General features: G+C 44.6%; 1 protein-coding gene across 1 annotated transcript; it reads left to right on the top strand.

Moving 5' to 3' along the window:
- Positions 1-3,446: 3,446 nt before the first annotated feature.
- On the top strand, positions 3,447-8,442 carry LOC119318226 (amino acid transporter AVT1A-like). Its single transcript, XM_037592753.1, has 12 exons — positions 3,447-3,756; positions 4,497-4,759; positions 4,849-5,063; positions 5,685-5,708; positions 5,863-6,043; positions 6,127-6,346; positions 6,430-6,565; positions 6,652-6,671; positions 6,786-6,931; positions 7,651-7,694; positions 7,975-8,037; positions 8,145-8,442. Exons 1-12 carry the CDS (start codon positions 3,572-3,574, stop codon positions 8,235-8,237), a joined length of 1,590 nt encoding a protein of 529 aa, XP_037448650.1. The 5' UTR covers positions 3,447-3,571; the 3' UTR covers positions 8,238-8,442.
- The last annotated feature ends 5,434 nt before the right edge of the window (positions 8,443-13,876 follow it).

Raw genomic sequence — 13,876 nt, 5'->3', positions numbered from 1 at the left:
GAGTCGGTTGTGGCTGGCAGGCGGCTCCTTGTCTCTTCTTCCATGGACGCCACCAGTCGGTGTCCGAGATGTCGCGCCTTGGTCTCGGCGGGGAGGCGGATCGTCGTTTCGCTGGTTGGGAGCTTCAGTCCGGCAGCCGGCATCTTGCTGCTCAGCAGCCGCGTCGAGGAGCCGCTGAACTCGCTCCGTCATGTGGCAACGCTCGTCGCCCTCGAGCTTGTCTAACTCGTCCGCTGCTTCTTGGGCAGCTCGTATGTTCTCCGCGGGCGTGGCATAGACGGGACGATCTGTGTCAAACAAGCCGGCGATGGTCGCATCACGCTGCTGGATCTGGCCAATGCGGCTAGGCCCACCAGGAACCGGCGTGCCACCGACGGCACGGTCCATCTCACGCTGGTAGGCCTCCAAAAGGCATCTCATGCTGGCCAGCCGGCGGGCGCTCTCGATGAGCTGGAGGCGGCGTGCCTCCAGCGTCTCGGCGTCAGCGTCTTCCGGGATGGGCGCAGTCAGGTCTTGTACGGCCGCCCGCAACGGATCCTGGCCGCCTCCGCCAGAGTGCTCGCCGTGGCTGATGACGAGCAGTTCCGTGACGGTGCTGCCGCAGCTGTCCGCACGAGGAAGCGGCTCGTCGTAGACCGCGACGTTGGAGGGGAACGCGTCGAGCGACGCCATGTCAGAGTCGACCAACATCGGGTCGGTGGAGCCAACTGACTCCAAATCAGCAGCAGGCTCGCTGGCGACGTGGAGCTAATCGAGGAGGCTCACGAGGCGGCTCTCGGGGCCATCGGTGCCCACATTAGACGTGGGCTCGTCGGAGAGGCGGATGTCGCCAACAAGATCGGCGAGGCAGCTCGCCGCGCAGGCGACCTCTGCACCGCGTAGCATGTCGGCATAGACGTCGTCTGGCGTGCCGGGCTGGCTGTGCTCGCCAGGAAGGAACAAGGTTCCTGTCCAGAGCAGGTCTCCAGACGACGGTGCACCTCGCCCCATGGTGGGCACCAAATGTCGGGGGTTGGGTGCGACATATGCCAAAGGATGGCTTATCATGGTGGGAGCGAGTAGAATATCACCGGTGCCTGGAAGCGGGATGAGGCGTAAACACGTACGCCGGCGAACTTTACCCAGGTTCGGGGCTCTCCTAGGAGATAACACCCTAGTCCTGCTCTGCGGGGTCTCCGCATGATCACTAAGGCACTAGTGATACAATGGTGCTCCTTGAGCTGTTTGCTAGAGGTGGAAGAAAGCTAGGCTAGCTCTCTCCTCTCTCTATGTATGAGTCTAGTTCTAACAACTTGGGAACCCTTTGCATGGGTGCCCTGGGGGGTTTATATAGGCCAACCCCCAGGGGTACATTGGTAATCTCACCGGGTGTATGGGCCGGCTGTCAGTGTCTCTGGTCTCCGGCTTCTTCACCGGCTGCTGGGGCCCGCCGTCTGGTGCGGAGCCGACAGGCCGACCCCGCCGCTTGCGGGTCGTGCCGGCTGCTGATCACTGTGGCCGTGATGCTAATGACGCAGGCTTGGTCAGGGGAGCATGGCTACAGTCCCGCCGCCTGGCGAGCGATCATTGTAGCCATTCTGTGTCTTGTCTGGCTAACGGCGCGTGGGCCCCGAGGGAGGGAGTAGGCCGCCTGCTGGAAGCCGGCCTCCCTCGGGTCTGACTGATCTAGCCTCTGCCGTCTTCTGGGCTCTCGCTGACTGGGAGGGCCCGCCGTCTCGGGCCGTACCGTCTGGCGGTCGTGGGAGCAGGGCTCTGCCTGACAGGAACGACGTCAGGGGCGGAGTGGCAACAGTGACGCGCCGTGCGGAGATCTCCGCCTGTACGGTGCACTGTGGTCATGCCCGGCCCTGAATTCGGGGGGATGGGCTACGCTGTAGCCGTACCCTATCCTGTCTCCTTGATGAGGGTGCAGACTTCGAGGACGCCACAGGCCGGCTGCTAGGGGCCGACTTCTCTGGAAGCCGCCCACTAGGAGTCGACTTGTCTTGATGCCGACTTCTGGAATTCGGCCGTCTACGGGCAGCCGACTATTCCTCCAGCCGGCCACCAGAAGGCGGCACTTGATGCCTTGAGGGGCGCTGCCAGCCCCGATGTCTTGGAAGGTTCAGGGATTCGGGTTAGCCTACCCGTGGCCCATTACTCTGACATGGATGCAAGAACCCAAAAGATCAATTTTCAAGTAATTTATGATTTTTCCTGTAGATTTTCTAGTGCGTTTGTCTCTTCTGGATGTTCCATAGAGAACCCATGTATGTTGGAGAGTGGCTAAATGGCTCCCAAGCTCATCTGCACCTGCGCATGAGCAGTAAAATCAAATGAAATATTAGGAAATTTCAAAAACTTCCAATTTTCTTGCATGGAAGATGGTCTAGCGCGTGAGGTTCGTGTAAAATTTCAGCTCATTTGAACATGTCAGCAGCTCTCAGCAAAAAAAGAACAAAATTAGGGTCTGTGAAAAAAGTTTACAGTTTTGCATTGTTCGGGACAATTTTTGTTATTTTTGCTGAGGGCAGCTAGGATATCCAAATAAGTTGAAATTTTGGATGGACCTCAGACAATAAAATATCTTTCACACAAAAAAATCTGGAATTTTTTCAATTTATTTAGTATTTGTTATGATTTGACTGTTCACTGAGATCAGATGAGCTCTGAAGCCGAAATGGATATTCGTGTATGTTGTACTCCCTCCGTTTCAAAATAGATGACTCAACTTTGTACTCTCTCCTTTCATCTATATAGGGCATAATGCGTTTTTTAAGACCACCTTTGACTATTGACAAAATTAATAATACATGACATGTACAATGTGAAAATTATATCATTGAAAGATCCTTTCACACATGAATTTAACGATGTGCTTTGTGTAAGTTGCATGTCATATATTGTTGCTCTAATATTTGATCAAAGTTAGCCTCGAAAAACGCATTAGGCCCTATATAGATGGAAAGATGGAGTACTAACTTTAGTATAAAGTTAGTACAAAGTTGGGTTATCTATTTTGAAACGGAGGGAGTATGTTTTTACTTTTATGAATGATGAATATATGGTATTTCTCCTAAAAAAGAAAGCCAGGCTTAGTCATGCTCATGCACGTGATAGGCAGTACACGTACGTGCGCTATAATAATTCAGGCAAGTCATTATCACGGCCCCACAGGTCAGAGAGAGACGAGACGTGCACCGCGCGCGGCGCCAGCGCCAGCGCACGCATTCCCGAACATGCCCGGTTTCACCGCCACGCAGGCGACAGACAGACAGGACAGACCCTCAAATCGACCAACTACCTCCACCCCCACCACTCCTCCCCCCACACGTGGAACCACGGCCCACACACCAGCCACAACAGCTACAACACGGCCGCGTGCGGTTCCCGTAAGCAAGCGCAGCTCACGCCGCCTTGTCGCGGCGCGCGCGAGCACATCATCTCCAACTATTTCATCCCCCGCTCCAACCCCGCCGCTCGCTCGTCCAAATAATTTACCTCCGTCCCCTACTATCTCCGTCTCCTCTGGAAGCGTCGCGTGTGGTCCTACCCAAATCCGCCACGCAACCCGGCATTTGCGCCACTTGTGATGGCGGCGGCGAGGCACCGGAAGGAGGAGGAGGACGAGATGCTGCTGGACGACGGCGACATCGAGGAGAGCCCCCGCGACAGCTTCCGCGACTCCGACGACGACGAGGCGGAGGAGGATGGGCGGGGCGAGGACGGCGACGGGATCGGCTCCTTCGAGTCGCACCAGTGGCCACAGAGTTACCGGTACGTGCGCATTCTCTCCCGCTATTCAGTTAGATGGCTGTGTTGATCAGAGTGGATTTGGTTGACTTCGGTGATTGGGAATGGCCGACAGAGCACTAGTTTGTTCTGCATGTGGATTCACTGGATTGGCACTGACGAGTCTGGTTGCACATCTGGGGCTAGCTGTCCATGTTTAATCGATTTTCGGGAGTGGCCTCGAGTTCACTGACACTTGGGGAATGGTCTGATCTGTTCGATCAGATGACCAAGGTTGACTGAAACCACTGACAATGATGAAAAAAGGGGTAGGAAATAGAGTATGTTTTCTCTAGCTTCTCCTAGCATCAGTACGATAATGTTGTAATAATTTATAAAATTTATAGTATTATTAAAGTGCAGCATTCAATGTTTGACACTACCTGTACACCTGGCAGCAGCAGTACTCTACTGTATTACCAGTATGTCATAAGTACGTTTTTGTACTGATTGTACACAAAAAGGAGTAGTATTATTTTGCTTCATCAATGGCTACCGTTTTTGTACTGATTGGTGTAACAGGAAATAAAGCATCATTAGTGGATGCCTTTGCTGGCATATCTCAGTATAGCTGTCCGTACTCAAGAATGCCAGCCGCTTTCCTTCTTGTGTACAGATTGCAGTTTTCCTTTTTGTGCACAAGACTACAGATGGCAGTTTTCCTGTTTGTGTGTGTACAGATACAGACGGCATGACCATGACGTGGTGTTTTTTTTTTTTTGCAGGGAAACAACTGACACCTACACAATTGCTGCGTCTCCCATCTTCGGTTACCTGGGTCCTTCAACCAGCAAATACTCAATCGATGGTGGCCGCAGTGGCCTGGCTTCTGACATCAAGCTACCTTTCATCTCGGATAAGCTAGAGTCTGTCAAGAGCCTGAGGCGACATCTTCTTGGTTCAGTCAGAGATGAGAAGCTCTCATTTCAGTATACTGGAGAGATTTACGTCGGTCAAGGGTGCAGCGTGACACAGACAGTCTTCAATGGTAACTACAAATGTGGAAATGTAGAACAGGGGATGCTCAGTAACTTCCTTGCTAGTTGATCTTGATCAACCTATGTTTCTTTTCTGTAGGTATTAACGTACTCGCTGGTGTTGGCCTTCTTTCCGCTCCGTTCACGATTCATGAAGCTGGATGGGCTGGTCTTGCAGTTCTGTCTGTTTTTGCAATTATTTGCTGTTATACTGGAGTTCTTCTCAAACATTGCTTCGAGAGCAAAGACGGCATTGCAACCTATCCAGACATCGGGGAGGCCGCCTTTGGAAGAATTGGCCGCTTGATCATATCTGTAAGCCCTGCCTCCTGTAGAATATTCTACTGTGTTTGGCTATAAGGTTGTGTCCTCGATGCTATACTCACTTGATTAGTGAAAATGCATACATTTTTCTAGGTCGGGTATTATTCACTTTGTCGTAATAAACAAACTTAAATTATTTGACAAGTTTCACTTGGGAAAAACACAGACATATCTGCTGTGCCCGCTCCTCTTTTGCCATTTTGTTATGTGCTTGGTGTTAGTTTGACAAACTAATCCTTGCTGGCTCACTGCCACATCTGAAAAATTCACAAGCTAGCATAAACCTTTTCCTTGCTAGATCATTGCCGTATCTGAAAATTCACAAGCTATCATAAAAACCTGCTGATTCGATCTAATCTCTAGATCCCTATTCCTATTTTTAAATGATCGCTACCCACTTCAGATTTGTAAGGCAGAAGTTTCAGTCTTACTTTTTTTTAAAGGAGGGAATGCCTCCGGCCTCTGTCTATTTTCACTATTAACTACCCCTACCTCTAGGCTGAGAAGATGCGCATCTAAGTATATAACCCATTTGTCTTACCTTCATGCATAAATTGTTTTTTCTTTGGTAAGCGAAAAAACACTAACTGATCTTTAATCTCTTTTTTGCAGATTATTTTGTATACTGAATTATATGTAAGTGGCTTATTTCAATGTGACTTGTATTTTCCAAAGTTTTCCATCTAATAGCTTGATTATTGAGCAAATTACTGAACTGTTTTAGAAACTTATCTCATGTATACTTCTTGGGAAAGCAACATTTGTCTCATGCATAGTTTTTTGGATGCAGTCATACTGCGTGGAATTCATTATACTGGAAGGTGATAATATGACATCAATCTTTCCTGACGTCAATATTAATTTGTTTGGGATTCATGTCGACAGTAAACATTTCTTTGGAGTGTTAACTGCTCTGGTAGTTCTGCCCACAGTATGGCTGCGAGATCTTCGAGTGCTATCATATCTTTCAGGTCTCACTACTCCTAACCTGCTTAATTAATTCTGTTATGGCCATCGTTAGTTAGCTATTAACATGATTTAATTACTTGCACAGCGGGTGGTGTGATTGCAACTCTTGTGGTGTTTATATCTGTCACTTTAGTCGGTACTACTGAAGGTGTAGGGTTTCATCAGACCGGGGAAGCAGTAAAGTGGAGTGGCATGCCCTTTGCTATCGGTATTTATGGTTTCTGCTACTCTGGGCATTCGGTATTTCCTAATATCTACCAGTCAATGTCTGATCGCACAAAATTCCCTAAGGCACTTTTTATATGGTATGCATGAACAAATGTCTTACCTTGGCTAGTTTGATGTGTAATGGTCAAATTCCTCAAGTATGCATAATTGTATTTTGCAGCTTTGTAATTTGCACAGCGATATATGGCTCGTTTGCTATTATTGGCTATCTCATGTTTGGTGACAAGACTCTGTCGCAAATAACTTTGAATCTTCCGAAAGAGTCATTTGCCTCGAAAGTTGCTCTGTGGACCACGGTAACAATTATGCTCAACTTTATCTTAGTTCCTGGTACTGTAACTGTCTTTCCTTAATATTGATCTTTAAATTTTTGGTGTTTCAGGTGATCAACCCGTTCACCAAGTATCCTTTGGAATTTCTATCGTCAAACTTCGTAATGTCAAGGCTTCTAGGATTATGTTGATTTTCACTGTGCCTAACTCCATATAGAACAGCTTCATCCTTAACCATAAACAGATTTGCCTTGTTGTTAAACCCATTGGCTCGGAGTTTAGAAGAGTTGCGCCCTGAAGGATTTTTGAACGAAACAATCGTCTCTATTATACTGAGGACGAGCCTTGTGGCGTCAACTGTTGTCATTGCATTTGTTCTTCCATTCTTCGGTATGCTTATACCTTTGTTCAGCACTGATTATTTTTGCTATGCATTTTTTTAAGATTGTCAAATCTTATGCACATAGAATGCGTACTTACCATCCTTAGTTTTGTTGTCTTCTGCGAATGCAGTCTTCACTGTCAATTCATTGTACTTCTTGTAGTACATTTTATTTCCTTTGTTTTTCTTGAAAACCCAGTAAATTTCCTATGGACACACATTACTTTGGAATGATGGATGGCGCATAAACTTTACACGCAATTGTTTCCCTCAGAAATAGCTAAATGCAAAGTGGCTCATTACAAATAATGTAGTACCAAGATTAGTAGTTGAAAACAGCATCTAGATTCATTGCATTTTCAAGATTTTTTAACTCCATGCTCCTGGAAAATTAACACTTTCATAGTGTTAGGACTTGAGATCAATAATGGGCAGTGACCTGCTCAGATCGGTGTTTAGTTGAGGACTGGGTTATCTTCCTTTTAGGAAAAAATAATTGGGGACTGCTTGTAGGCTCCGTTACAAATCCAAATATTCCTAAAACACTTCCTTCTTTTAGGGAACTCCTAAAACACCTCTGCTTACTATAGTACTATGCACTTCAGCTGCTTAAGCTAATTATCTGCTTTGTAATCTTTATTATTGGCGACTCACAGAAGACTTCTTTGAGAACACATTACAGAAGAATTATACTGTGCATTCCTGATTTGCATGTTGCATATTTCAGGTTTGGTGATGGCTCTGATTGGATCCCTGCTCAGTATACTTGTGGTATGCCATTCTTTCCCCCACTTAATGGCCTATATAGCTGTACTAAGCTGCGCATAATAAGAAAATCTGTAAAAAGATCAAACTCGTCAAACAACATTTTTTGGTGTGCTAAAATTGACTACATCCATGTGGGCTGTTGATGAGAATAATAGTCTCATCCTCTAAAAACCAAAAACTACAGTTTCGTAAGAAATACAGATGACAAAGTAACAGATGTGCTCTTTTTTTTTTCTTTTTTTTTTGCGGGGGTGCTCCTTTTGACTTCATTGTACGATTACAGGCAGTCATAATGCCCGCCTTGTGCTTCTTGAAGATCACACATAATAAAGCCACACGTACCCAGGTACGATATAATTCACCATAAGCTTTCCAAGCTTCCTTCTCTTCTGGAGATGATTTCTGGACATTCAAGATTTCTCTGTGCATACCCTGTGGGTACTCCAATTTCAGGTGATTGCAAGCGTCGCTATAATAGTGGTTGGAGTCATCAGTGCTGCCCTCGGAACGTACTCCTCGTTGGCCAGCATAATCGGATACTACTGATTCTTCCAAAGCAATCTCTTAGACAGCTCTCAACACCGTCACTCTTGCCAAGAGTTTTTGCTGTGTATCATCGAATTTTACAGTGCTCTATGTACATCCTTCGACCTAGTATAGTCGATTTATAAAGACTGCATCACTAGCAACAATGCATTATTGTTACCATTTAGCTGCTGCTATATCATTTTGTGTACCATATTTCTGCCAAGCCCTGCGGTTTAAATATTGCCTGTTTCTTTTAAGGGGAAAAGCCAACTTTATTAACCGGAAATATTGATTGTTGCTATTGAGGGGAAAAGCCAACTTTTTTTAGGGGAAAAGCCAGCTTTATTAACCCGAAATATTGCATGTTGCTCCGCTATTTGTTTTTCTGAGTCGAAGTTGCTCCACTAGTTTTGCGGCCGAAATGGACACAGTAAAATGGGCCAGGATGTACTCTAAGGGCTTATGCCAGGTGGTTTCAGTAGGTGGGCTGGAATTTAGGGCTTGCGCCAGCTGGTGATATCTGTACGTGGGTTGGACCTTATTTTGTTTCTGCCTCCTGTGCACTTTGAACAACCAGTCGTGCAGACCATTCTGATTTCTGAGTTTCTAAAAAGCTGGAAAAAATCATGCAAAATCTTATAAAAATACGACCATTTGCGGTATGTACAATAAATCTCTATTATTAAAGAGGAGTTTGTTGGTTTTGCTTCTATCCCTCTAAGCATTTTTTTCTCAAACCATGCGATAACTTTCATTATTTATTTTTTCAAACCGACTCCACCTCCTTATTTCTGGGGCAAGAAATCCCTTGTAAGGCAATCAACATAAATCAAACAAACCGCCAATCTATATCTATATCTATACCAATATAAAAAGACCCAAAGGGGCAGATCCGACTGATCTCAACCATCGAACTAAGTCAATCCAACGATCTAGACTGCTCCAATGGCGAGAGTTAAACGTGTTTAACGTGCAATTAATATCATACCAAATATTGCACTAATTACATGATTAACACACAAATAATAGCATATCTAATATCCGCGCGCAATTAATATATTGCATAAATATTAACGTGTGTTGCACGTACACATTTAGTAGTAACAAAAAATCCCTTGCAAGCAAACAAAAAAAAGAACTCACATAGTTGTATGTATACAATCTCAATCACGTCGTATTTTCCCTTATCTTTTGAGTATGGATTCTCTAATCCTCACAACATATCTCAATCTCAGTCTAATCAAAAAAGTTATATGTTGACCCACTAGAATAAAGTTGCCCCCGTGAAACATGGGTATTTAGCTAGTAAAATTATAAGTGAGCAGTACCATGTCAACAAGATATGGGACAAGTTATATCCATGTTCTTATTTCAACTAGATAACTGTCGCAGCATGAGAATACATATTCTAGGGTAACCGGGGAACATTCCTGGTTAGGAGGTCCGAGGGAAATGTCCCGCAACCATTGAATCCAAATCACGCAGTTGGTAATTTTCTTTAAAAATTGATCCCATTATTTTTTCAATCATATGGCAACTTCCTCTTCTAATCATGGCAATTCCTGTACACTTGCCATGACAAATTTAGTTGAAATTGCATTGCAATTCGAGCGTTCGCTGGGAAAATGGTCTCAAGAAACGTTTATCGAATATTGGCGTATACTAGTAGGTTAGCTTGTGATTTACCTAACAATTTATTATTAATATGATTATATAAAAGAAATTTACATAGTAACACTTAGTTTTATCTAAAAACCATATTGTTATTTGGTAAATCAATAAGACATGGGGTAGTTGAGGCATTTTTAGAGGAAAACGGTAAAATAAAAACTAGAGAAGGGAGAAGAAAAATCAGAATGGGTAGAGTGAGGAGGGGAACGTGCATACATGATGTGCTGGAGGGGGAAACCATCTTCATCATCACCAAACCTCGACTCTCAAGCTCCAAGATGAGTTGTGAGTAGTCAATCCCTTGGACTATGTGTTCATGACACTAGCCAAAGTTGTAAGCTCTCCATCTTGACGTGTTTAGATGTTCAGTACAATAGCTATATGAGCTACCATACATGATTATGGTTAATTTGATGGATTCATAGCAGCGATGTTGATCATGTGATGAATTATTTCTTTATGTTTATATTTATATCCATGCCATCTTGTTTGATTTATAGATGTATATTTCTCTCCGGTTACTTGTTCACTCTTGGTCAGTTCAGATCGGTAATCAGTAGTGAGAGAGGTATGCATTAGTTGGGTTCAACCTTGCAAGTAATCTACCGCGATAGAAAGTGAAAAAGGCTTGTATAGAATTGTTGACACTAATGGTTGAGGTTTATCCAAGGGTTCATTGGAATCCCACATACACAAAAATATGTCATTTTGCTGCTCAAAGCAATTACAATTCACTCTTAATGTCTAGATGGTGCAAAGAGAAATAAACAAAAAGTACACAACTCTTGGACTAAGCCTTCAAGGAGGAATGACCGCATGCGTGCGGATAAGTTCAACCATAGGGCGGTCTTTGATTTTCATCCCCAAAGCCGAGCTTCAATCCACCACCTTCATCAAGGACACAACATAGGTGTGCGTCAACATAGTCCGATCAGAATCTTGTGTTTCCAACGTAGTGCATGTACTCATCGTCAAACGCCGCCTATACCATCATCCCTTGTCCAACTACCGGCACCTTGATAAACGGATACCTATGGAAGAGATATTGGAAGACAAAGACGTCTCGTACTGCCTGGCCTCCTCTCACAGTTGCATCACCTTCGACTATAATGATAACTTGATGTATTATACATACCCTTGTTAGTTATCTTTCCATGTTATATGATTGGTTATGCTATTCATGCCATGTATTGAAGGAAATATGCCCTAGAGGGAATAATAAAGTTGTTATTTTATATTTCCTTATTCATGATAAATGTTTATTATTCATGCTAGAATTGTATTGATCGGAAACCTAAATACATGTGTGAACATATAGACAAACACTGTGTCCCTAGGTGAGCCTATACTTGACTAGCTCGTTGAACAAAGATGGTTTAGGTTTCCTAACCATGGACATGAGTTGTCATTTGATAACGGGATTATATCATTAGGAGAATGATGTGATGGACAAGACACATCTGTTAGCTTAGCATAATGATTGTTCATTTTTATTGCTATTGCTTTCTTCATGACAAATACATATTCCTTCGACTATGAGATTATGCAACTCGCGGACACTAGAGGAATACCTTGTATGCTATCAAACGTCACAACGTAACTGGGTGATTATAAAGATGTTCTACAAGTATTGTTGGGGAACGCAGTATTTCAAAAAAAAATCCTACGATCACACAAGATCTATCTAGGATATGCATAGCAATGAGAGGGGGAGAGTGTGTCTACGTACCCTCGTGGACCGAAAGCAAAAGCGTTTAGTAACGCGATTGATGTAGTCGAACGTCTTCACGATCCAACCGATCAAGTACCGAACGCACGGCACCTCCACGATCTGCACACGTTCAGCTCGGTGACGTCCCTCGAAATATTGATCCAGTTGAGGCCGAGGGAGAGTTTCGTCAGCATGATGACGTGGTGACGGTGATGACGAAGTTACCGACGTAGGGCTTCGCCTAAGCACTACGACAATATGACCGAGGTGTAAAACTGTGGAGGGGGGCACCGCACACGGCTAAAGATCAACTTGTGTGTCTATGGGGTGCCCCCTTCCCCCGTATATAAAGGAGGGGAGGAGGAGGCCGGCCAGCCCTAAGGGGGCGCGCCCAAGGGGGGGAATCCTACTCCAAGTAGGAATAGGTCCCCCCTTTCCTAGTCCAAGTAGGAGAAGAAGGAAGGAGAGGGAAAAAGGGGCCGCGCCTCCTCCCCTAGTCCTATTCGGACTTCCCTTGGGAGGGGGCGCCACCTCCTGGCTGTTGCCCTCTCTCTCCCCTAAGGCCCACTAAGGCCCATTACTTCCCCGGGGGGTTCTGGTAACCTCTCCGGCACTCCAGTTTTATCTGAAACCACCCGGAACACTTCCGGTGTCCGAATGTAACCTTCCAATATATCAATCTTTATGTCTCGACCATTTCGAGACTCCTCGTCACGTCTGTGATCTCATCTGGGACTCCGAACAACCTTCGGTATATCAAATCACATAACTCATAATACAAATCATCATCAAACGTTAAGCGTGCGGACCCTACGGGTTCGAGAACTATGTAGACATGACCGAGACACATCTCCGGTCAATAACCAATAGCGGAACCTGGATGCTCATATTGGCTCTTGCATATTATATGAAGATCTTTATCGGTCAAACTGCATAACAACATACATTGTTCCCTTTGTCATCGGTATGTTACTTACCCGAGATTCGATCGTCGGTATCATCATACCTAGTTCAATCTCGTTATCGGCAAGTCTCTTTACTCGTTCCGTAATGCATCATCCCGTGGCTAACTCATTAGGCACATTGCTTGCAAGGCTCATAGTGATATGCATTACCAAGAGGGCCCAGAGATACCTCTCCAAAACACTGAGTGACAAATCCTAATATCGATCTATGCCAACTCAACAAACACCATCGGATACACTTGTAGAGCATCTTTATAATCACCCAGTTATGTTGTGACACTTGATAGCCCACTAAGTGTTCCTCCGGTATTCGGGAGTTGCATAATCTCATAGTCATAGGAACATGTATAAGTCATGAAGAAAGCAATAGCAATAAACTAAACGATCATAGTGCTAAGCTAACGGATATGGGTCTTGTCCATCACATCATTCTCTAATGATGTGATCTCATTCATCAAATGACAACACATGTCCATGGATAGGAAAATTAACCATCTTTGATTAATTAGCTAGTCAATTAGAGGCATACTAGGGACACTCTGTTTGTCTATGTACTCACACATGTACTAAGTTTCTGGTTAATACAATTCTAGCATGAGTAATAAACATTTATCATGATATAAGGAAATATAAATAACAACTTTATTATTGCCTCCAGGGCATATTTCCTTCAGGTATCTCTGAAGGTGTTTGTTGGGTTGGCATAGATTGAGATTAGGATTTGTCACTCCAAGTATCAGAGAGGTATCTCTGGGCCCTCTCGGTAATACACATCATAAGAAAGCCTTGCAAGCAAAGTGACTAATGAGTTAGTTGCAGGATGATGTATTATGGAACGAGTAAAGAGACTTGTCGGTAAGGAGATTGAACTAGGTATATGATACGTCTCCAACGTACCTATAATTTTTTATTGTTCCATGCTATTGTATTATCTATCTTGGATGTTTTATATGCATTTATATGCTATTTTATATGATTTTGGGACTAACCTATTAACCTAGAGCCCAGTGCCAGTTTTTGTTTTTTCTTTGTTTTTTGAATTTTGCAGAATAGGAATATCAAACGGAGTCCAATTGACCTGAAAATTTACGGTGATTTTTTATGGACCAGAAGAAGCCCTCGAAGCAAAAGAGTTGGGCCAGAAGATCCACGAGGCCTCCACAAGGGTGGAGGGCGCGCCCTGCTACCTCTTGAGCACTGTGTTGGTTTTCCCTTGAAGAGGAAAGGGTGATGCAGCGAAGTAGCGTAAGTATTTCCCTTAGTTTTTGAGAACCAAGGTATCAATCCAGTAGGAGACTACATGCAAGTCC

This window comes from Triticum dicoccoides, chromosome 6A, assembly GCF_002162155.2.
Source record: "Triticum dicoccoides isolate Atlit2015 ecotype Zavitan chromosome 6A, WEW_v2.0, whole genome shotgun sequence".
NCBI lineage: Eukaryota > Viridiplantae > Streptophyta > Magnoliopsida > Poales > Poaceae > Triticum > Triticum dicoccoides.
This window is presented reverse-complemented; position numbering and strand designations above follow the sequence as displayed.